Source organism: Serinus canaria, chromosome Z (genome assembly GCF_022539315.1).
Source record: "Serinus canaria isolate serCan28SL12 chromosome Z, serCan2020, whole genome shotgun sequence".
Taxonomy (NCBI): Eukaryota; Metazoa; Chordata; class Aves; order Passeriformes; family Fringillidae; genus Serinus; species Serinus canaria.
In genome coordinates this window covers 49,992,889-50,018,622 of record NC_066343.1, presented here as the reverse complement: position 1 = coordinate 50,018,622, position 25,734 = coordinate 49,992,889, and the positions used below count along the sequence as shown (strand labels likewise).

Here is a 25,734-nt window from a genome sequence, read left to right as displayed (position 1 = left end):
ATCTGATCAGCCTTTCAAAGCTGTATCTGCTAGAACCCAGCCTGGTGGTAGATGTTTTTGCTGTCCTGGGACTGTACAGCTTTATACAATTCTGTTATTAAGGCATTGATTTTAAAAAATTAAAAGATTGTGTAAAAGAGGAGAAGGTGAGAAAGACATTGGGAATGAGCAGTTTTTCATTGCAGCACATACTAAAAAATGGGTGTAAGTTGCCTTTGAAAATGAGACTATTTTTAATACTGAAATTTCAGTTACATGTCAGTGAGACATTTGGTATTGGGAAAGAAAGGTGATTAAACGAGTGTCATGGTTCCTTAAGTTGTTCTGCTTTTCATCTGCTCACATGACACTGCTTATTATTTTTTAATTTTGAACAAAATTACCTAAAACAAATACTATGGTTTCTGGGGTTTATTTCAGTTTCTTTAAAGTTTATATTCAAATACTAGTATTTTGCTACAAGTGTTAGCTGTTCTTTCTTTTCTGCTGAACCATGTAATAAAGTCTAGTTTGTAAAGACAGATGTAAAACCTGTGTATTTTAGTGTGGTGGCAGCCAAATGAGTGTTGCAAACTTAAATCTGGTTGGCACAGTTGAAGCATTTTATTTTAAGATATTTGTAGACAAAACATACAACATCAGAAAACAGTAAAGTTTGCTGGGTACCAGGAAGTTGTATTTAATTATTACTTTAGTTGGCTGCACTTGAAATAACTTACTCCCTTTCCTAATATTGAAGATCTCAGTGCAAGCCAAGCCATTTTAATGATGGACCAAAGAGTGATTTTAATGATGGAGTAAAGTGTTTCAGGCTTTAGTGGAGAATTAGGGAAGAAGGCTATAACAGGGAAATAAGGAAGAGCATTGCAACTTGCTAATTCCTGATACAGTAGCAAGGGGAGCATGATCTGAGCAAAACAGCAGAAGAAAATCATTGGTATTTCAGTATTATGTTGAATATGGAGTATTAAAGCACAATAGCCTTGTGAGGTTCCTGCATGATACTACCAGTCAGTATAGTACAATATGGTTCAGCAGCTCAGAGAAGAGAATTGCAAATTCATGCAAGGATACCAGTTAACCTGCAAAACAATAAGGAAATGTCAAGTTCAGTTTTGTGATCTCAAAATATAGGCTAGTAGGCAGATGCATAACTTCAATCAGTATGCATATTCCCCAGGGTACATTTACTTCTTTCTTGTCTGTTACCTGATAAAGTATTCCTCTATTAAGTTATTTGTATTTTCTTATCTGTACTTGCATTGTCAGTTTTTCCTGACGACAAGACTTTATTTTTCTTTGAAGAATGCAGATTATTCACATGTCATTTAAGAGAAAGAAGATCTTACTTCAGCCAGTGCATCTGCTTTTTAACACTCCTACTTTTTATGCCTTATGTTCTCAATTTGCTGTTATAATCTGAAACTTAGTAAAACTGGGAACATTAGAAAAAAGATATAGTTTACAATCGTAATTTAAATATCAGACCTCATCTAGAAGGTTGCCTCATTGTATGCAAGAAAATTGTCAGTAAGTGAAAAAATTGTGAGTATTGTTTCTGCTAGAGTTCTGTTCACTGTGAAGGTGAGCAAACATTTCTGTTTGAGAAACTCAGATGTGAATTTGGCCAGTAGAAGTTGTATTCTTCCAGGAGAATTTCACAGACAAGAGGAAAAAGAGGATATGCTTTTAGACAGACTGGTTTTCTTCTTTTACGCTTAAGTGTTTATAAAAAAAAAAAAGGCTACAAAGTGATTTAAGTTCCCTTTCTTCTGCTTCACCAACACAAAACTGAAACTTAAACCTAGGAGTAACTTTAAATTTATTTTTAAGGGAGTTCAGTATTTCATTGTCAATCTATTTAAAACATTAATTGAAATAATGGAAAATTACACTTATTTTTCTGTGGTTTAGTCCACTAAATTTCATATAAATTTTTTGTTTAAAGTACTTTTGACTAAATTACTTAGATTTTATTGGATACCATAGAGATCTGTGACAGAAAAAACACTGAACTTGATGGCATGTCACCTGCCTTTAAGGAAGGAGTGTCTAGCTGCACTGGCTGCATTGCACTCTTCTGATGCAGTAGGAAGGTGGAACATGAGCAAATATTAACAGGCATTCTGTGTTCCTGGCAGGTTGCAAACGGAGATCATCATACCACTGCCAGTGAAGAAGAAAAAAAAAAGTTTGGAAATGTGTGCCTTACAAGAAAAAAAAAAATCCTTGGTAGGTGACATGTAGACATGCCAACATGCCAATCATTGTTTCTTACAGTGTTTCTTTAATCCCAGCCTGCAAACTCCTTCAAAACAATTTACAGCAGTATCCATTCTTCCCAGGCACCTATACAGAACATGTGCTGACATTACCACCACTCAGCTGTTCTTTGTGGCTGGGCCTGCATCTCCTTTGCCTGCCCAGTTACAGCATCCAACCAGCCATGGAACCAACTCCTCCCAGTCAGGCACAGGAGGAAGACCAAGTTATAGTGAGAGCATTTGAAATCCCAGAAAAATTACAGGAAAGCATGGGTCATGACTGATTCTAGGGCTGAGGTGGTGGAGCAATGATTAGGACTACCATTTGGGATGCATGTGTGTGTAACAGGAGGATGGGGATAAGGACTGGAGAATGCAAGTGTGGCTTCCACTGTATCTAATACAACACCTAAGCGCTGCTACTGACACCCAAGCAAGCTAGGTTTGCAAAACGACAATCTGTTCTGAATTGCACTGTTTTCTTTCATTTTGATTTTTTTGATGCCTTCACTGGAATCTGTTTTGCTGAAATTTTTTAAATCCTTTGACTGGAAAGATCTTGTTCTACTTCATGTTATAAAGGAGTGTTTAGACTTCATTACCTTGTATTGGTAGGTTGGTTTGTTGCAGGAATTCAGTAATGCTAGTTTAGCAAAAAACTGGAGCACTCACTCATACTGACCATATTGAATTGGATAAGATAGCTTAAAAAAATCACCAGCTTCTCATCTAGTAGTGCTCCAATGAGTTAAAACCATGTAAACCTTCTTAATAAAAGTCCATACTCTTTTCTTTTTTTTCCCCCATCAAAAAAGGCAATGTAACTGCTTACATAATAGATAAAATGAATACTTGATGAGTTTTGCTGCTCCTATGCAAAAGCAGGGTTCCAGTAATTCAGTTCATGGAAAAAGATGAGAACTTTAAATTATCTAACTGTTTGTTCTGTGTCTGCTGAACATATATGCTGGTTTTGACTGGTTTGGGTACAATAAATTTTCTTCATGATAGTTGGTATGGAGCTATGTTTTGGATTTGTGCTGGAAGAAGTTTTGATAACCCAGGGACATTTTTGTTATTGCTGAGCTGCACTTGTATAGCATCAAGGCCTTTTCTGCCTCTCACCCCAAACCACCAGTGAGGAGGCTGGCGGGGGGCACAGCTGGAGTTGTGAGGGGACACAGTCAGGGCAGCTGACCCCATCTGACCACAGGAATATCCCAGACCACACGGCATCATGCTCAGCATAGAAAGGTGGAGGGAAGAAGAAAGAAGGGGAAGCCTTTCAGACTCATGAAATTTGCCTTCTCAAGTCATGTTACCCATGCTGGAGCCCTGCTTTACTGGAGATGGCTGAACAGCCACCTGCCCATGGGAAACAGTGACTGAATTCCTTGTTTTGCTTTGCTTGTGTGCGCAGCTTTTGTTTTCCCTATTAAACCAGCTTTGTCTAGACCCAGGAGTTTTCTCACTTTTATCCTTCCACTTCTCTCTTCCCTACCCCACTGGATCAGAGTGTGAGACATAGTTGCTGGGGTTAAAGCATGACAGCAGCCTCTCTCTCAATGTATATACATACTAGCCAAAACGTAAAAGTTTTGGAAACTTGAACTTTGTGCATCTCCTCAGGAATTTTTTTCCTGCATGTCGCAAAATATTTTAGAGCAATTCTTTTGTCCATGCTTACCAAGAATATATGAAGCTGCAAAATCAACAGTTGTATCAATGATAAGCGGATGTATTTCTGCTCATTGGTACATTGCTCATTTGTGCTGCATTTCTGCTAGCTCTATTTCTATAGCAAGATTTAACAATCAAGTAAGGTCCCTACTTCATGCCACATGAGCTATTAAAATGAAGCCTGGACTCTTTTTTGCAGCTTCAGTGAGGTAGTGTCTTGTCAGACCCAGTATCTATGGCATACAAAAGTTTTTCTTGTCACCAATACATGTTAAACTACAGCTACATATCAGTAATTTGTTACTAAATGGTATTTAAGTTCAAGTTACATATAGGTATGGGGCTTTAGCTTTATCTTGGTGAGGTAAAGACAGGATGGGTGTGGTGGTTAAGTTCCAAGCAATAAAGGATTCAATTTATTCTTCCCAAAGCAAATATTTGTTAGGTCAAACCATCCTATTAATAATAGATTTTCATATTTTCACTCATAAGTTTCTCTGAACTATTTCGGGTCTTGTTCTGCTGTAGATCCTTGTGGGTTTTTTTCCAAAAACATACCCACATTTTAATTTGTATTTACCTCGGTTTTCTTAAACCTCTTTAGCATTTCTGCATTTCCCTAGGGGCCCTTAGCCAGAGGTTAACCTAGAGATTAACATTCATATTTGAGACCATACATATTTAATAGTACTCTAAAGAAAGGTGAGTCCTACAGAGAAAAAGATAATTGTTAGTAGAACAATTTTAGGCCCTCATTGTTGGACAATCTTCTGTTCCATGCTTCATATCCCACTGTTTTCCTCTAGACTGGAGGGCCAGGTTACTGGGAATGGAAAGATAAGCTGTGACTGCCTTCAATGGGTGAATCCTAATGTTGTTGCCATCGAAGCACAGATTTAATAAAAACAAGACAATCTAAAACTGAACTGCCTCTACTACCTCAAAATTCATCTGCAGAAACCGTGTTTGGCTTTTCTTTCCCCTTTCAAATGAAGGGTAAATTCTCCTTATCTGCAGAAGCAGCGAAAACTACATCAAGGCAGAAAGAAAAATACCAGTCAGGAAACATAATTTTATAAAACAACCACAAGATACTTAATAAAAATGGACTTTTAAAAAAGCTGAGCAGTAAGTACTGGTGAATAGAACAGCAGTGCCAAGCTTTGTGCCAAGCTTTGTGCCAAGCTGAGCTGGTATCTGGTGTTGGTACCTGCGAGTTTTTCTTACACACACTGTTTAGATGTAAGAGAAACACAGGGTGCACAGGAGTACTGGCAAAATATTGTCCCAGGTAAAGAGTTGACATTTATTTTCCTCTCACAGCTTGCTGTCCCTACTTGCCCGAACAGCTCCAGCCGTGGGCTAGTGGGGCTGAAGGAAGGTCCCGGGCTATTTGTGATTCCTGTGGGCCAGTGGGCGCGGTTCTGCCCTGCTCCTGGCAGCCCTACTCCGGCCCGCTCCGCCCGATCCTGCCTGGCCCGGCCCGGCGGCCCCGCCTGCTCCGCCTGGCAGCATGGGCTGGATCCTCGGTGCCTGGGGCTGGCCTGGCTACGGCGGTGGCCAGCGGTGCGCAGCGGTGCCTGCTGCTTCCTCACCCGCCTCCGCAGAGCAGCGCTTGACCCCCGGCGGGTGTGCGTATATGTGTGGGGTGTGGTGGGGCAGAGACGGAGGTGTTTGACACTCGTACTGCAGTTTCCAAAAGAAAAAGGGTCGTGAGGGATGCGCATGGATTCCCGCAACTATGCGTGTTCAGATAGATGTACACGGTGCCTTCCGTTCCTGTCCGTGCCTAAGCGCTTGCCTTCCAAAATTCTCCCGGGGGGTCGGGGTTGTCCTCTGTAAAAGAGGGAGGGGAATTCCTGCTCTCCCCCAGTGCCTGTGGGCGCCCTGGCCGAGGCGGACAGCTGGTGGAAGACGCCGGGAAGGCGAAGGACACCCGGGACGCCGGGCTGGACGCTGCTGGCGGTGGGGTACACGGGGCAGGGTGAGCAGTCTGCTGTGCACTAGGGCAGATCCCTCCCACTGCGGCCAATTTCAGTGAGGAAGGTAAAATGCGGAAGTTGCCACCCAGAACTGTCAGTGGATCGTCGGGTTTTTAGCCCGGAGCACTCAATTAAGAAAAACAAATAAATGAAATAAATCCTCCCTTCGTGTGTACAGCCAGTCTCGATCCTCGTCGGCAGCCGACATTCTCGGCTGCTCGCCCGTATGGCGACGCTACCTGCCGCAGACAGGAGGGCGTTCGCCCTGAAAATCAACAGGTAAGCGGCTTTCCTCGTACCCGGCAACTACCCTCGCCAGTCTCAGCCTGGCCAAGACAAGCGGGCGGGCGGCGAGAGCAGGGCGGTACGGCTCCTCCCCTGGAGACCCCCGGGGCGGAGAGCCGTCTGACAGCTCCCGATAGCCGGGCTAGCCAGCCCTGGACGTGCAGCGCTCCGCGCTGCCCGCTGCTCCTGCGGGAACTGCGGACCCGAACTGCACTTGTGCTGTCAGGTTGCTGTGATGGAGGGTGCTCCGACAAAGCAGGCTGTGGGTAGGTGTCCTCTGGCAGGAAGGTGACGTCCACTCTCACCCCAGGAGTTCGTTCCCCATCTGTTCTGTACGAAGAAGTCTCGAGTTCTTTGGAGGGGCTGCTCGCTGTCCATGGAGGTTCCCCTTCACAAGAAGTGGCAAAATTACCTGGTCCTTCTAAATTAGCACTACTGACAAATGAGGAGTTTATGTAGGGCATCAATACTGCGATGACATACCTCCGTGGGACTTTTTTTTTCACTCTTTCATCTATGAGAAGAAAAAGTCCCCCGATGACTGAAAATATATTTACCTCCCACGTTCCCTCCCTAAACCAAATAAATTAGAGTTCAGCTGTTGGAATATCATACTCTTGAGACTAAACTTGCTGTCTGATAGACTTTGGTGTCTTTTCCCAGGGAAATGCTGACTCTTGTTTTGTCTGTGCTCTGTGGTGGCAGTATGAAACAAAGACAATTATTTTCATATTGTTAGGTTAAAGGAAAAAACAGTCCTCCTTTTCAAGAGTCCTGTCATCTGAGACAAAAACTGTTTTCAGGGTGTTGATGTAAGTAACAGGTACCTGAGTTTGCTGACACATAAAAGAACAAATAGCATAATGGTAATATAAACTGAGGATAAGTCTCTGTGCCAGAGAGAAAAGTATGCAGGGAAACTCCACCTCCTCAGCAACTTGGAAGACATGGGGTTTGTAGTCAGGGAGGATAAAATTAGCTGCTCTGTGATATGCTGTTCTCATGGCAGAATATGCATCAGCGTACCTTTCTGTATCCTTTGGGAATTTATTTTAATTTATGGTGGAATATTCACAAGAGTGAGGCACCATATTTAGAAGCCATCAGATGAGCAGCTCATGAGAGGATCAGGCCACAATTCCTGATGATTTGGAGACTTGCTTGAACAGAAATCATAACTAGCTGATGTTTACAGAGTGAGTTATTTTCTTTCTTCCTATTTTAGGGTCAGTTTTTTGGCAGCTTTCCCTAGCTTTGGTGATGGCCACTGTTCATCTCTATGACTAAAGCCTTACAAAGTAGCACAGTCAAAACAAGGTTCACAAAAGTTTTGCTAGTAAGAACTGATGTGAAATTAAATTACTGTTAAATTTTTTTTAATTTTCTTTTTCTTTTGAATCAATAGTGAAATAGTCAGTATTTCATAGCAAGTTAAATGCTGAAATGTATTATAAAAAATATTCTGAATACGATTTCAATTTAGAAGTGTGCCCTTTTATTTTGTGTGGATGGATAGTCTCTTTTACACTTAGAATTTATTCTCTTTTATCAATATAGTAGATGTTTTTTAGAAGGATATTTTGTTTCTCTTTCTTCAAAAGCAGCAGGACATTTTTACATGCTTCCAATGCAGTTTGTACTGCTGACAGAAGAGTGATAGATCTTTGCAATAACCATTTTTAATGTGGTAGTTTGGATTTTTTAAAGTAATTTTAAAAATCAGAGGAATAATAGGTTAGCCTGTTAGATTTCTTGACGGTACACAAAAGCCTAATTTACAGCTGTAAAATTTTGTTTCTTTTCAGAGTTCATGACTTCTTCAAAATGCAACTTGTATTGAAAGTTGAACATTACTGACAAGGCAACATTTTCAGGAGTTAGTACATTGCCTCTGTAATTACTTTGCATTCACTACAAATTTGCATGCAAAACTCTGCCTTTTTTTGTTCACTCTTTCTCTTGCCAGTGATTTATGTAAGCTATATATTGTTTTTATGAGGACCAGCAGAATTTTAGTCTGTGTTCTGCCTAAACATCAGCCACCTCACTGCTACTAACAAAAGGTGTACCCTGGTGTGTTTGGTGAGCCACGGCAGATATCTGACCAACCTATGAACTCTGTTCTGTAAAAAATCAGCAATAACATGGTACAAAATGTCTTAGTGGTTATCTCATTATGATTTAAATTTAGTCCAAGTTCATGAGCACTGGAGTTGCAGATGTTTCAGGAACAGCTATTACATGACAAGCAACACATTTGTTTAAAGCTAGGTCAAACTTTAAAAACAAGCCTTCAAATGCCTTCAAACTCTTGTATGCAACCTGCCCACATAACCATGTTTTCCTATCACTTTATTCTTCCTTCCACCCATCTGGTGTCTGTTGCCCCAACCTGTTGCTTCCTGCCTTTTTTAATCCTGCAAAGACTTGCACATATGTTTTTAATGCATGTATGTAAGTAGTTCCTTCTGCTTTAATAGGATAGGTTTTATGAATAATGATATTCATTTCCTACATAAAAGTGAAGGAACAAATTTTTAGTGTCCCTCAAGTCAGGCAGCTATAAATCAGCATGGGACACAAAAAGCCAGATCATCCTTGCTGAATTTAATTCCAGATAGTAATTAGAAGAGATCTGGATTGTGCAGTGTGTATCTACTTTTCACAGTATTTATACCCAGGAATCAAGGAAGTTAAAAAATAATTTTGTAAACCACTGAGGAGAAAACAGCTCAACATTTCTAGAGATATGGGCTCTAATATGTACCAGCTGAGCAGTGTAGGTTTGAGAGACCAGAAAAACTGAATTTTAATCACTTTGTCATGGCAGTGTGTTAGGATAAACACAACATTAACAGAAGAGATATCCATTTTTATTATTTTTGTTTAGCTACTGTAATTTACTGTCTTATCTTTCACATAGGTCTTGCAGTAGTAATTGTTTGGTTTGACTTCAAATGAAGAAAATTGTGCTTCAAGCACCTAGCTGGTCCTCTGGTCACCAATGCTCTACATTCAAAACATTTCAACACACAAATTACAAAACAGAAGGTTATCAAGAACAGTAATACAGGTCCCTAAATATCACTTAACTTTCAGTCATGTGTCTCTTGCAATTAAAAACCCTCCCAATAAGCATACTCCTCAACTGCCTCTAGAGACAGCTGTTGTCGGAATTTCACAAGTATTACATAAGAAATTTTCAACATTCATTTCTGTAATTTCATTTCCTCATCCCTGAAATTGCCTGGTTGTGCAACAAACTTAGTTTTTCCTGTTCTAGTTTTAAGTTGTGTGCTTCAGGATGAGCTTACATGCGTAGACTTATATTAAAGAATAACAAACTCACAGTACCAATATTAAAGGAAACATTTGATACCAATATTAAAGGAAGCAGCTAAAGATTTCAATTTTTAAAACCTTACATTAAAAGACATACTCATATGAAATTCCCCAATTGTACTAGGAATTCCATTTCACATTAATGATGTAAACATCATGAAACATTTTTTTGTTTTACCTGAAATTAAAAGGTCAGCTTAAATCAAACATCGTACAGGGTGTCAGGCCTGAAGATTCATGCGAATTTGCCATAAATCACAAACGCTCTTGTGGAAGAGTCAAGTACAGTGCAATAATTGTCTTCATTTCCTATGTACTCTGATAGTAGATTGCTGTTCGCTGCAACCCTTCATGGGGCTGAGGCTTTATCTTTGGATTGAATCTCAATAAAATCCTTGTTACATGGATATAAAAAGATGTTAATTATTTAAAAGCATTGACCAGACTCCATTGTATACACTAAGCTATTTATTTTCATTATTTTTTGCTTTTCAAATGCTTAAATGTATAAAAGACGCTCCAGAGAGGACCTCAGTCTTTTGTATACACAATAGGTTTATGTAGTAAATATAAAAATCTAGTGTATATAGGCACACGTGTGAAATGGTACTAATTTTGTACTTGGTACACAGAATATTAAATGTAACAGATTAAAGAGAAAAAAGTAAGATTAATGTGTTTCATATGTTAGGTATAGCAATGTAAGATAACAATTTATAGTAAATAGGAATTTTTCTAAGACTTCCACAAAAAATAAATGACATTATTCTTTTGAATACTTGGGACAGTTACATGGAGTTCACATGCACAGGGTATACAAATAGTGTTTGCACCTTAGAGCCCTAAAAAGGTTTGGAAAGGACCTACAATGATCATGTAATTCCAAACCCCCTGTTATTGGCAGAGGCATCTTTCACCAAATCAGGCTCTTGAGAGCCCCAATAAACCTGGCCTAGAACATTTCCAGTGATGGGGCATCCACAGCCTCTCCAGACAAACTGTTCCAATGTGTCACCACCTTCACAGTAAAAAAATTTTTCTTAATATCTAGCCTAACCTAGATATTAAGAAAAAAGTTTTTACTCTGAAGGTGGTGACACATTTTTTCTTAATATCTAACCTAACACAATTTTTCTTTATATCTAACCTAACCTCTTTCACTTTAAAGTGAGAGGATTCACTTTCTCCCTTGTCCTGTCGCCACAGGCTCTTTTAAAAAGTCCCTCCCCATAGTTCCTGTAGGTCCCCTTTAAGTACTGGAAGACTGATATTGGGTCTTCCCAGTGCCTTTTCTTCTCCAGGCTGAACAAATCCAAGGCTTCTCCAGGCTTCCATCTTCACAGGAGAGAGGCTTCAGCTCTCCTCTGAACTCAGTTCAAGGGGTCTGTTTCCTTCCTGTGCTGGGGCCTCAGGGCTGATGCAGCACTGTAGGTGGGGTCTCAGCAGAGCAGAGGGCCAGAATCCCCTCCCTGGCCCTGCTGGCCATGCTGCTTTGGATGCAGCCCAAGACATGTTTGGCTTTCTGGGCCTTAAACACACATTGCTGGGTCATGTTCAGCTTTTCATTCATCAGTACTCTCAATTCCTTCTCTGGACAACTGTTCTCAATCTGTCATTCATCTCTCAGTCTGTACAGGTCTTGGTGGTTGCCTTGAACATGTTCAGTGCCTTGCTCTTGGCCTTTTTAAACTTCATCAGGTTCATATGAGCCCAGTTCTCAAATCTGTCAGGGTCCCTTCCCTCTGGACAGATCTTTTCTATCAAATGAATCAAGTGAAGTACTCAGCTTGATGGTGCACTCAGTCCCACCATGGAGGTCATTAATGAAGTTAGTAAATATAATTGCTCCGTCCACTTACCATCAAGGAACAGCTTTTATTACTTATTTCTGTTCTCCGGACATTGCACATTCACTGGAGCTCAAGCAAGAAAGCTATCAAGCTAGTTCCTTTTCTAACTAAGAATCCATTAAATACATGTCTCTTCAATTTAGAATAAGAAAATTGTGGGACACAGAACAGAAATTCAGGTGGGTAACACCAGTTGCTCTTCCCATGTCCACTGATGCGGTCACTCCATTGCAGAAGGCCTCTAGATGGGTACAGCACAATCTGCCCTGGGGAAGTCATGTTGGCTGTCTTTAATCACCTGTCTGTATTCCATGTGCATTATAGCTTTCAGGAGAATCTGTTGCAAGGTCTTACCAAGCACTGAGGTAAGGCTGGATACTGTTCCTGGATACTGGTTTTGTCTGCAGATCATTTAATTTGGCTATAGGAAATAAATACTGGAGTATACAGGAATATCACTATACTTTTTTCATCTTTCATTCAATTTTTTCCACTTTTTCAGTTGACTAAAACATGTGTTTCCTTCTAATTGTCCACAGCATTTATCTCCCGTTTCTGGTTTACAGGGATAGATTATAAACTGATCAAAGTATCTGCTCAATTCTTTCACAGAATCCCACAATAGTTGAGGTTGGAAAGGACCTGAGATTATCTTGTTCAGGTCTTCTGTTCAAGCAGGGCCATTTACACCTAGCTACCTATGATCACGTCCAGTTGCATTTTGAAGGCCTCCAAGGAGGCAGACTCCACAATGTCTTTCAGCAACCTGGGCCAGGGCTCACCCTCATGGGAAAAAGACGTTTCACATGGAATCTCCCAAGTTTCAGGGCAGGCCCATTGCCTCTAGTGCTGTCACTGAGAACCACTGAGAAAAGACTGGCTCTGTCTTCTTCACTCTGTCCCTTTTGATATTTCTATACATTTATAAGATCCCCCGAGCCTTCCCTTCTCGGAACAGTCCCAGCTGTTTCAGTCTTTCCCCACTGTAGAGACACTCTTGTCCCTGGTCACTTGGTCACCTCAGTCACCCTTGGCTAGTCTCTCTGCTATATCCATGTCTCTCTTGTACTAAGGAGCCCAGACTTGGGCAGAGAACTGAAGCATATCTCACTAGCATCAGGCAGAGGGCTCCTTCAACCTGCTGGCAATACTCTGCCCAGCGCACCCTGTCTAACATCTGTCTTTTTTGCAACCAGGGCATATTGCTGGCTCGTGTTCAACTTTGTGGAAGTCTCAGTCTCCTAGAACCAATGTAGTCATGGTCCTGCAGGACCTCTGATGCTTTCCTGGAAAGCTGTTTTCCATCTAAGTGCCTTCCAGCATATATAGGTGGAGGAAGACAATCCAGGTGAAGGGCTTTGCACTTTTTGAACTTCACAAGGTTTTCATCAGTCCATTTCTCCAGCCCACTGAGTTCCCTCTGAATAGCAGCATCTGAATAGCACCTCTGTTGCATCAAGAAGGTCATGCTGCACTGTCCTCCCTATCATCCATATCATTAATGAAGATGTTAGTCAGGATTGGATTGAGTATTGACTCCTGAGTTTTACTGATAGTTTATACCCTCCAGCTAGACTTCTTGCCACTGATTATCATGAACTGTCCAGGAAGTTTTCAGTCCAACACACTGTCTGCTCATCCAACTTATACTTCATCAGCTTTAGACAGATGAAGAACCCCCATCTCTTTAAGCTGCTTTTTCTTAGCTTGAAGCATCATGGTCTTGGTGTCTTTTGGATTTTTATTCAGTGTAAGGAATAGATTGTACATGGCTCTAAAGCAGGTGAAGAGAGGGGAGAGAAGACAGGGTGCTCTGCAGCTTCATATGCTGCTCATAAAGACTAGTCTCCACTGCAGCCTCTACACATAGATGCTTTACCTTCTGCCTTCCCACTGTTTGAAATCAAGGCAGTTTGAGGGAGCAGAAAAGACAAAAAGGACTTGATACCATGGTTTCATTCCTGCTCTATCAGTTACAAGTGCTCACGGCATGTGAACAACTAAATAGTTATTAAAAGCCTCAGATGGCTCTTTCCCTAGGTATATTGACCTGTGTGTCATATTCTGGGCATTTTTACAAGTACTCCTCCACTATAAGGGAGAGATGTTAACTAGCAAAAGTGGACTGTAAATCATTTACAGGAATAAGCTGAAGAAAAAAGCAACATCACAGGTCTAGATTGTGCCATAGGATAATAATTGATATTTTTGTTTAAAATTCCTGTAAGCATCTCATTTTTTAAAGGTAAGATTATTCAGCATGATGTCTTTATTACATTTAGTAGCATAGTGTCCATCACAAAGACTAAAAGCCCTTTCCTCTGGCAAACTCTGCAAAAATTGCAACATTACATGCCTAAAATAAATGTAACTTTTAGGAAGTAGAGAAGAAATAGCAAGGAAATGTCCTCATAACTACTTTTCAGACTGTGCTGGTGCCTTTGGTTATTCATAGTGAATTATTTTTGGTTTTTATTGATTACCTTTTCTGGATTAATCTGCCTGCCATACAATGAAGGTGATAGTAGCCACTCAAGTAGGAGGTTGATGACAAACACAGGCCCACCCAGCCATATCTCTGTGAAAAATTACAAGTGTAGGAAAGATAGGCTCCATAATGCAAGTGTACACTTTATCAGCTGGTAGGCAGCTGTAGAAACTGTCTTTAGAGAACAGTTGGTCATGCAAGCAGAATACTGTTACAGTTGAGACAGATGTTATTGACAGCTAGGAAGCTCTCTGACTGCAGACTTGATACTCAAATAGGGTTTAAAATATAGCCATCTATTATTTTCTGTTACGGTTGCTTAAGTGTAGTATTATACAGCACTTGCATACCCATGCAATCACTGAACTCAGGTGCAATAATCCCTGTTACATGATTAGATTAATGGGCTTTTTGCTTTTTCTCTGGGAGATGAGTACTGAGCTTGAAAGAGATTTAAAGCTCTGAACAGAAAAGCTCAGGAAAGCATTTTAACATAATTTTTTAAGGTCTGATGTTCCTCAAGACTTCAGACATATATATGCATGGTGAAGCCTAGCCTGCAATTTATGATGATGTTCTTTTTTTTTTTATATAAAGTCAAGGAAATCCTAAGCTTACGAAAAGAAAACATAGATGCAAATAAGAAACATTTTTATGTCCACCAGATCCTGTGTATGAATATTTCTTATTCATTGTTCCAAACAGTTGTAATTTTCAAACATGAAGTGAAAACCAGCAAGAAAGAAATATTTAGTGTTGTATTTTATACCTTCTACCATTTTCAGGTTTTATGGTCATTAAAAATCACAGTTAATGAGCACAACTCTATATGGTTGTCCTTTTTTCCTATTCTGACTTGACTATTTTTTAAATTTGATTTGAGGAACCCATACCAGACTTTACCATTGTCTGTGGCAGTAGGAAAAAGGGTAGTCTGTGAATGTGCTTATCTGATAATGCAATTACACTAAAAGTTTGCCATTGTAAATGCAGCTACAGAAAAATAGGGCCAGGCTTAACCAGCTCTTGGGCCAAGTTCACACAAAAAGTCTCTACCTTTAATCATGAGTTTTTAGAATTATACTTGCACATGATGAATCACAGTTTTCTGAGCCTTGGTAATAATGGAGATCTTTTATAAGGGAGACAGCATACCTGGATTCAATATTACTATTTTTCCCTAAAGTTGAGCAAACTGAGTTAGATTAAAGCATGTATTATTTCAGTTGTTACATGATCTGAGCCTTACATAGATAATAGTATCAAGATTTCATGTTTAGAACATTGAGTAAAATGTAACATTTCTCTAGCTTGAAATTTTCCAGATATTTCGGTTGTAATTTATGATATAAAATGTCTTCTATAATCCACATATATTTGTAAGAGTATGTAATAATGAAATTTATACCTGCAAAGACAACCAGCAGATACAAAAATATATTAATTTTAACAATAGCTTTTACTATATGCCAAATTCTTTGAACACTCTTTTTTTTAAGAGTGTCAGCAAAAGATCCACTTTTCAAATATCTCTTAGATACTGCTTTGGCTCCTGCTAAGTCGAATCAAAATTCTCTGTTCTGGAAATAGCAGTACCTCTTCATGTGCTTGAAAGTGGGCCAATTTTTTTTTAGGCATTTTAGTAAATGATCCTACTTTTTCTAGTTCAACTTAGCTCTAAAGAAAAAAACTGTTGCTCTAAGAAGTGACTGGGAAAGAAAATCCTCTTTTTTTTCCGTATCAGAAAAGTCACACTGAAGGTCCACAAATCTGTGTTTTTAGAAAATGAGGGGCCAAAATATAAACACAAATTATTTTCCAGTTCTGCCTAATTGCCGTATTTCCTCCTCTGGCCTTTCCTATACTCAGTACGAAAGACCCTTTTATGACTATATTATGAATTTATTTGAAGTTGACAGTGACATTTTTTGCTGGTTGATAAAAATACAAACTTTAACCTTGATAAAGAAAATAAAAACTACCCTATAGGAGCAAAAAGAAAAATTTCCCTTGAATAAGATGTACATAGTCTTTATTTTAATATTATTTATTATGGTTGTCAATGTCTGACTTTTTTCACTTAGTATCAATAAGTGTTTTTCAGTAAAAAAGTGAAAACAAAGCACATGAACTATTAAACTTGGTACAGGATTTACAAAACTATCAGTATTACAGTATTTTCTTAGTAAAGGCTTTTGGATACTCAGATATTGCACATTTGCTGGAATATAAGTCTTTGCACTTACTTCATAATCACTTTGTTATGAATTGGTGGAACAGTGCAGAAAAACAAAAATCTAGAAGAGTAAACTACCATGATTCTATTACTTTCAAATCACAGTATAAGGAGAGGGTGGTTCACACAATCATTACTGGCCTTGAAATTGCCATTATCATCCTTATTGTAAAGAATGTAAGCTTTTGGAAGACTTCTAAACAGTTTAGAGAAAATAAAAATAAAAAAGAAAAAATAAAAAGAAATAAAGCTATGCCCTAACTACAGTTTTGCAATGTAATATAGACCTGTTTGTCTCCTGGAGGCTGTAGGGGCACATTTGTTAAAAAGTATTTCTTCAGACATCTCAGTTATAGACAATAATAAGGCACCAATGTGAGCTTTAGTGCCTTTCAAGCAGAAAGGCTTCTGAGCCAAACCCAGAAAATTTTCCTGAGATAAACTAAAGTTAATCCATTCAGAATGAAAGCTCTGTGTACATATTGCTGTGTGCTGGTGGATATTAAGGCAATGGGGACAACAAAAGAATTCTGGCGTTTACACATGTATTTATCTTCTGTTAGCATCATTAATTAGCATCAAATGAGACATTAATTACAAATTCTCTATTGCATATATAAATTATCACAACCAGTCTAAGTCTCTAATAAGATGGCAGATGACATTGATTTATACTTTCTGCTTTCCAGGAGGTACCACTAAACTATCACGTAAAACCTCACACCAAAAACCACTTTCATCGCAAGAGCCAACCAGTCAACAATGTATACACATTGTCTTCTCAAATGTTATTTCATAGCTATTCCTATTATCCATGCAGTGATTAAAAGCTGCATAAAAACATTGTTCATCAGGAGCAAATCATAGGTTTTTGGTTTCTTTCAATGGCCAGGATTAGAAAATTATTTTTATCAGTGCTCATGCCTCTTCCCGAGGGAGAAGCAGCAAAATGGAAAGGGAGAGAAAAATCTTCACTGAATAAATATCACATGACCTGGGAAATAAATAAAAATAGAGCTCTTGCCCATATTACTTTGTAACAAGCTGACAGCATAATAAAGCCAAGAGTTTCCTCTTCTAGATTTTTTTCTTTCTTCCCACACCATCCCTTGTAAGAAGATTGTTGTTAAATTTCAAACATCTTGAATAGGATCTTTATTGCTTTAGCTGATATAGAGTCTTAATGTGGTAGACCCCAAAGTGGGTGTGTTCCAGAGGGTGTAGAGCCTACCTGAGCCGACAAGGAAGGAGCAGCAGTTCAGATCGACCACTGCTGTAAACAATGACTAACAAAGTGGAGCTCTGGTGCCTTAAGGACTAATTAGAAACTTAGAAGAAAAACAGGCAGTGCCACTGGCAGTAAGAACAGGAGATCTAAGTGAGATTCCCATATTTGCTAGTTAAAGATCTGGATCATTGCCCAAAACTTTGTGTGTCTTTGCGTGTGGGAGTGAAAGAGAGCGGTAGGTAATTGTTACATTTTTCTCTTCTAGAGCTTTTTAGTTGCTTGTTTCAGTTGTAACTAGAGAAGTTTCATCTTAGGTTCAGAAAAGAACAAAAGCTAGCTGTGTATTTTCTTTGTCAGTATCAGATGAAAGGGATTATTCTTCAGGGTAACCAAGACTGAATATTTTACCTGTTAAGTAAAAGTTTTCACTTTTTTTTTTTTTTTTATGATTCTGTAATCTCGTACATTTAAGTGTGAATGTGTCTGTTGTTGGGGATAGTTTTATTTATTTATTTTCATATTTCCTTGCTGTCTAATTGTGTATGCAGCTCTTGCAGAAGACAACTGCAGTCTGCTGAAAGGGATAGTAAGCTTGTTAAGGATTACCCTTTCTGCCTCCCCTCTAATATTAAGTAACTTTGGAGAACTTTGTCCAGTAAGCATGTGAAGCATACTTTTAAAATTAGGTCTTTTATTAAAATTAGGAAATTTCTGAATTTTCAGTTAATAGGTGATCTTTAAAGCTGTTCTCTTTTGCTTTTATTTTTAAATTGTTTGTCTCTGTTTAAATTTTCATATTGTATACATACTAAAAAAATACCCATTGTGCCTGCTTTTAAACTACATATTTCAAAGACATCTGTCATTGAGCAGAATTTACAGTGAAACTGCAAAACCTGCTTTATGCATTATAAGCATTCATACAATTTTAATTATAGAACAAGAAATGTTCGGCCATAGATCTCACATATGTTAGAGGCAGAAAATAAATGGCTGGTTTGTCTTCCTTTTCTTCCTTTCCTGGGCCCTCGTCTGGGCCCAACTATTAAACCTAATCTCCAACCTTAAAATTTTTCAACGAGCTCTGTCCTGAGAAACATTCCAGAATTTGACCTCCAAGATTAATTTAATTTTAAGAACCTCCAGGTGTAGTCTGTTACTTTGGTTACACTGTTAATATATTATGCAAACTAAATGCTTTGCATTGGAGAGTATTTGTGAAATACAGACTATGTCTCAGCTGTTTGCTAGCAATTGCTGGAGGTTTATATCTACCTGTGGGACAGACACTGCTGAAATTGAGATTGAGAAGCACCATTTTGGGGTTAGGGTTTTGTTTTTGGTTGGTTGGTTTTATTTGGCTACCCTTCAGTCCTGTCTGGGTGGATCAGGAAGTGTGGTGAGTTCCAGCTTTTTCAAGAATTGCACCAGATTGCATGATTGTGTGTCGTCATCATTCAGGGCCCAAGACATCACAGAGTGGAAAACTTAGTTCTAATTTATGTTATTTTGCTCTGATGCTGTGGTTCAGCCAAGGACCTAAAATCCAGAAAATCCTTAGCATGTTGTCATCTGCCGTCTTTGTACAGGTTTATACTGTCTTTCTACATGCACGTTGACAAACTGAATTCGGCAGTGACCTTTGTGGCAAAGTCTTCACCAAATCTACACTTTTTTTTTTTTTTTTTTTTTTTAGCTAGTGAAAAGGAACAGCTATCGATATAGGTGATCAATAGAGCTATTAACACTGCTGAGTCCCACTGGACTTTGAAAGGGTTGCAGTTGCCCAGATGCTGTTTTCCAGGTAGTTCAGGGACATTGCAAATGGGCTGTTGACACTAGGCAATCACAAGATGGCTGCTTAGAATCACAGAATGGTTTGGGCAAAAAAGTACCTTAAGGGTCATCTAGATCCAACTGTCCCCTTCATGGGCAGAGATGCCTCTCAATAGGTAAGGTTGCTCAAAGCCCCATCCAGCGTGTCCTTGAACATTTCCAAGGTCAGGGCATCCACAACATCTCTGGGCAACACGTTCCAGTACCTCACCATCCTCTGTGTAAAGAATTTCTTCCGAAGATCTAATCTAAATCTCTCCTCTATAAGTTTACAATCATTGCCCCTTTGTTATATCACTATTTGCCTGTAGAAAAAGTCATACTCCCTCTTTTTGACATGTTCCATTTAGGTAGTAAAAAGCTGTGATGAGGTCTCCCCAGAGACTTCTCCAGGCTGAGCAACCCCAGGTCTCTCAGCCTTTGTAGGAGAGCTCCTGCAGTCCTCTGATCCTTGTGACTCTCCTTTGGACCTCCTACAACAGGTCCATGTTTATTGTGTCCTGAGGACCTCAGACCTGAACTCAGACCTGGTTGCAGAAGAGCAGAGTAGAAGGGCCAAATCCCCCTCCACCCGCCTATTGCCCACAGTTCTTTGGATGCAGCCCAGGATGCAGTTGACTTTTTATGCTGTGAGCACACATTGCTGGGTCACATCCAGCTTTTTATCCAGGAGAATCCCCAGGCCCTTCTTGACAGGGCTCTCAATGAGTTCTTCTACCAGCCTGTACTGATATCTGGGGCTGCCCTGGCCCAGGGGCAGCACTTCACGCTTGGACTTGTTAAACCACAGGAGGTTCCCATGGGCCCACTGCTTAAATTTGTCCAGGTCCCTCTGGATGGCATCCCCCTTCCTTCTGTTATGTTACCTGTACTGCTCAGCTTTGTGTCATCGGCAAACCTGATGAGGGTGCACTCAATGTCACTGTTGATGTCACTGGTGAAGATATGGAAGATCACCAGTTCCCAGACAGAGCCCTAAGGAACACCATTCTTCACCTGGAGGGTTCACAAGAGCCATTGACAGCAACTCGCTGGCTGTGTCCATCCAGCAAATTCCTCATTCACTAAATAGTACATCCATCATAGCCATGCCTCTCCAATTTGGAGATAAGCTGTCACATGGGATAATGTCACAGAAACTTAGATACATGACATCAGTAAGTCTTTTGTTGTTGACATTTTCAGACACTCCATCATACAGGGCCACCAGGCTGGTCAGGCACAATTTGTCCTTAGTACAGCCATGCTGGCTGCCTTGGATTACCTCCTTGTCTTGCATGTGCCTTAACACTGCTTCCATAAGGATATGCCCCATGATTTCCCAGGCACAGAGGTGAGGCTCAATAGTCTATAGTTGCCTCTGTGTTCCTTCTTTCTCCCCTTTTTAAAATGAGAGCAATGTTTTCCTTTTTTCAGTCAACCAGCATTTTACCTGACCACCAGGACTTTTCAAATATAATGGAGAATGGCTTGGCCGCAGCACCAGCCAGCTTCCACAGGCCACTTTTAGTGTCCTGCTGCTGTTGCAGTGGAAATTTTCTTCCAAATACTTTACTAGAGCTTTCTTGTTTCAATTTAAGCACATTACTTATTCTTCCCTCTAGGGCCATGAACTGTTCACCATTTTCTTTACTTATTGCTATCTTCTACATAGTCGAGGACAACTGCTGTCTCCTTGTCAGTCTCTCTTTTTTTGACACAACCAGTTTTTTCAGTCTTTCCTCCTGGGTCATCCTTGCCAAAATTTTTAGCCATCTGACTGCTCTCTTTTGAAGCCTTCTAAAATTGTTTGCATCTTACCCTCTGTTGTTATAAGTGTATACATCAGCCCAAGTATGTCTCATTGACTTCTATTAACAGAAATATGATCTGTTTCTCCTCACTGTGGTAGTTTTATTGGTAAGTGTCCCAGTATACTCTCTCAGTGTCTCTTCTGTGACGTGGCTATTTTTTTTTTTTGACAGTTAATTTCACTTTTTGTATTTCTGCAGTTGGTTTTTTTCTTCCTAAGTTTAGAGGTTTACATTCATTTTTATTGAATCTAACTGTGCGGATTTCAGACTGTTTCTAAAATACTCAGAATTTCTCCTGGGTTGATGCAATCCCCAGGTTTTAGTCCTATGTTACCCTAGATCATCATCCATGTTGTAAAATAAGGTATGGACTGGAATTAGATTGAGGAAAAATTAAATTGCTTCTCATAATAAAATTTTCTTGCAATCGTCTTTTGAACCAATGATGACTATGCCTTGAATATGCTTTTTGTGAATTTACTGCAGTCCATATTTTCTAGTTGCCCACCATACATTTCATCATCAGACTATTAATAAACAGGCATGTCTAAGGTGATGTATATTTTAAAGTTAAGTCCAATGTCATGGTCCCCTTGCTTCAATTGAATGGAAACCACAGAACTTTCTCTCAGACTTTTCAGTGACTGCTTTGCATTTATCCTTAACCACTTGGCTTCTTTCCTTCTTTTTAACACAGATAGACCATTGTTGCTGGCAAGTATGACTGTAAAGCTCTCCTCAGAATCAGACAGGCCTGCTTTACAGTCAAGGAGGGTAAAAGTATAGCCAGGCATAGATTGACTGCAGCCTTCATGAAAACTAAGACATGACATGCACTGACTGTGAACTACCATTTTCCTGAGGGTACTCCAATAGTGCCCAAGGCAGCTCTTTGATCAGGAAACAGGCATGTCACAGACAACAGCCATTCTGGCATTATCAAAAAGCCATCTAGTAGGACCTCTGTTTCCACCTTAGTTCTCAAGTTTTCAAAAGTTTCCACGCAGATCCCTGACTGTTACACCCACCTTTCCTCCATGTTGGTGTGATTAACTTGTGCTTTTGGTTCTTTTAGCAATTGGGACTTTCCTTTATCTAAACCTAGCAATTCTAGGCATTAACTTCCGAGTTGGTTCAAACAAATTTTGCTGTCTTATTCTTACAGGACTTTCTTCCTTTAGTCATTGCAAAACTATGAAGTCAGTCAAATGAACTGTTGTTATCTGAAAGTCACCATTACAGATTACAAGCTTTGTCATCCATTGGACTGATTTAGTTTGCAAGTTCTTTCTATTGGTGAGACACTGGAACTAAGTGATGACAGTGCTCTTGAGAACTGTATTTGTTCTCAATCAGCTACATTTGCCCAGGCTTTTACCAGACAGCAAATTTGGCCCTTCTTACATATGTGTGCTTCCTCTTGAAACGAAAATTTGTATCATTTCCTCTTTGAAGCATATAATAACCCCATATTAGATGTAATTTAAAGAAGTCTTATATCATTGTTTACTGCAGCAACTTCTGCTATAGACTGCAACAGCCTAATTCTGCTGCTACCTCTACTATTTCCATCAGTAACAGATACTTTGGCATAGGGTAGAAACTGACTCAGTTTGCAGTAAAATAATAATTTTGAATAATTTAAGTTTTGTACTCTGATAATGCATTCATTATCAGAGATTATTTGTAGTGGAAAATTGAGTAACAATACCCCTGATATACAAGAAGCTTTTGTGGTAATCGCATTTCCTCTGAACAGAGAGAGACATAGCTGTCCCAGAATTTTCTTGGGAAGCTGTGAGAAGCTGTGAGAAAGCTCAGATAATGAATTAAAACAATTATTATCTCTCTTTCTGTAACTGTTATTTATAGATATGGTTCTTCAGAGTGTACTATTCATAGTTAACCAATAGTGTGAGAGAAGATTCCTAAAGGCCAATCAGGTCTTAGGTCCACCATTGTTTCTAGAAGAACTGTAGATTTCTAATAAAAAAGTGCCTTTTCATGCCTTCTGATGATGGAGTCTCTGTATCACCTTTGTCTGATACCCTAATACCCTGATGGTGATAGCTTTTCTTTTTAAAATAGGTCAAAGATAATCTACGGAATGCAGAGACTTCATCACTTTCCCTACATGGCTTCTTGCTTATGTAATCATTGAATAACCTTTAAAGGTCTTGGTTTGAGTTTTGGAATACCACTGATGAGTAGGAAATCCTCTTCCAAATGGGTCTCTTTACTTTCTCTATAATTCTGGCTTTGTTCTGTCTGTGATTACTGCTGACTTCAGTCTGGAGAAGCACTACACTCATACCTGTCATGGCCTTTTGACCTGAAAACAACTACTCTCATTTATGCAACTTTTATTTTCTAAATCAGGCCTAATATCTCCTATACTTTGAATACCTTCTATCAGGTGCCTGTTGCTTCACATGAACAGAAACCTATTAAGTGAAATTCAGGGTTTCATCATGCTCAAAAAAGCTGCAGTAAGTGGCATAGAATAGGTACAATAGTCATAGGAATCAAGAGGCTGCAAAGGAGAAAAAGTGCAGGCAAGTGTGGCAAAGTGTGGCAAAGTGTGGCATTTATTAATTCTAAGATGTCTGTTAATGCTTGCTGAAGTTGAAAGAGTCTTATGTGGAAGGGAGTGTCTTCTTACATCTGTGTTTTCCTTTTTCCCATTTGACTGCCCTGGTGGGCTGCAAGCTGTTATTTTTACTGGCAATCAACATCTTGTTTTAAAAGTCTTGTCCTGAGCCCTTATGGTGAAATATAGTGTTGGTGTTTTGTTACCATTTCATGGCTGATTTAATAAACTGATTATTCTAAATCATATTAAATATTAATTGATTATTTTCCATTAAAAATCACCACACTACTCAGCCATATTTTCAGACTGTGTGCATTGTCACCCTGGGATTTCTGAGGAATTCAGTTCTGGGGTGTCTCTACTTCCACAGCAACCAGTTACTTAGCACTGGTTAACTTAGGACTTTCAGTCCTAGTGATATAGGACTGAAAATGTTTTATGAGATTTGCATCAACTACAAACCAAGAGGAGTCTAGACCATTATAAAAATATATTTCTAAACACCAAGACTGGAATTTGTAAAGGGATAATTTTAAGTACAAAGATTTTTCTCTGCTTAATTAAAGGCACTCGTCTGCAGAAATAAGAAAGCAATTTACTCTTCAACCAGGATTTGAACAGTTCTGCCAACGAAGCTTAAGTACCCCTGGCTTTTCTACATTTCAACTGGTAAGTTCTGGGTTTATTCTCTTTACACAGGTTTGGCATGTGCACTGCTAAATTGTTTTAGGGTAAATTAAGTTATCTAAGTTGTCTTGTGTTCCACTTCTACCTGAAACTGTTAAAAATACTGTCTGGTGAGCTGAGGAAATTATGCCTTTGAGAAACATGAGAATGTTCCTTGGAGCCTGGAATAGACAGTCCCTCCACATATTACTAGGAATCAAAGTTAATTAGTAAGTGTTGGAGTATATTACATTCTTTTCCTGATGGAAACATTAACAACTTCTTCAAGTAAATGCTTTGAGTGGTAGTCCTTCTTCCCCCAGTTTCATATACTGAGTGTTATTCCATGTGGTCTGAAATATCCTGAGGTCACCTGGGGTCACCTGTCCTGGCTGTGTCCTCTCCCAGCTTCTCGTTCATCCTGTCTCCTTCCCAGTGGGGTGGTATGAGGAGCAGAAAAGGCCTTGGTTCCTTGTGAGCACTAATCAGCAATAATGAAAACAAATTTTATTGTCAACACAGTATCCAGCACAAATCCAAAACATAGCCCCATAATATTTGCTGCGAAGAAAAATCAACTGTATCCATGCCAAAACCAGCATAGATCAATGATTAAAGAGAAAAAACCCAGAAAGGTATAGGCTCAAAAAGCTCAACTTAATACAGTTTCCAGAGCTAGCAGCAGGGACAACATGACAACTGTTTTTCAGTGCTGTAGGATGTGCATGTTAAGTGAGAAATGCTGAAGAATGTCCCAATGACGTAGACATAATTGAGTCAACTGTTACATGTCTCCAAATCGTCTTCAGTCTTCCACGTGGAATCACCCTCTAAAGAAGTCAGATCATATGACAGTACCCTAATGACAAAGGGAAAAAATGCCAGATCTTTTTATTGCCTTTCAGGAGGATAAGTATTCTGCAAACATACTATGCCATAAAAGAAACTGATTATGACTTTGGTCCCTATCCTTTCAATTTCTGATTCTTTTTGGGAGGTCTGATAAGTAGAAGCAGGAAGAGTCTTTGTGCACCAGTGATTATGAAAATCTAGATGCAAGTGGTTGCTTCCTGTGTCAGGGCCTCCCACCACTACTCACTTCCTTAATCTGAGGCTCTGTGATCTTTAACTTGTTCCTTGTGGTTACTCAGCCTGACGAGGCCAGGTCCCTTCTTCTGCACAAAGACAACCGCTTGTGCTACTAAAAAAAATTGGTAGCATTTCATTTGCCAAGTATTACACTGTAGCAGCCATTTTGTGTGTGCTGTAACAATCTACATGCCTCTAATTCATCATCCTTAAAAAGGTATGTTTGCAGTAATGGTTTCTGGCATTTTCTGTCGAAAATTGTTTTGCACATTTTTATGATACGTGAAAAGGCGTACTGGCTTCTCATTTAAGTGATTTTCTGTGTTTCCTTTGAAAAGTTGCACCAGTTGTTAGGGAGATAATTTCCCTCCACCAGCATTTACTTTTTACACTACTTTTTTG

The 25,734-nt window shown here is 39.4% G+C and overlaps 1 protein-coding gene across 8 annotated transcripts in view; it reads left to right on the top strand.

The window, feature by feature from the left end:
• The first annotated feature begins 5,449 nt into the window (after nt 1–5,449).
• DOCK8 (dedicator of cytokinesis 8) overlaps nt 5,450–25,734 on the top strand; it is an 89,472-nt gene continuing 69,187 nt past the window's right edge. For 3 of the 8 annotated variants that reach the window (XM_030237066.2, XM_030237064.2, XM_050986686.1), the window contains exons 1-2: nt 17,415–17,590; nt 24,144–24,246. Coding sequence is in view for 2 of the 8 variants with exons in the window: in XM_050986685.1 (XP_050842642.1) it covers nt 6,153–6,205; nt 24,144–24,246 (156 nt within the window). In the remaining 6 variants the exon portion in view is untranslated. Of the gene's footprint in view, nt 6,206–17,414; nt 17,591–24,143; nt 24,247–25,426; nt 25,550–25,734 lie in introns of those variants that run through there. The other 5 variants (XM_050986685.1, XM_030237062.2, XM_050986687.1 and 2 more) reach the window with 4 other exon arrangements.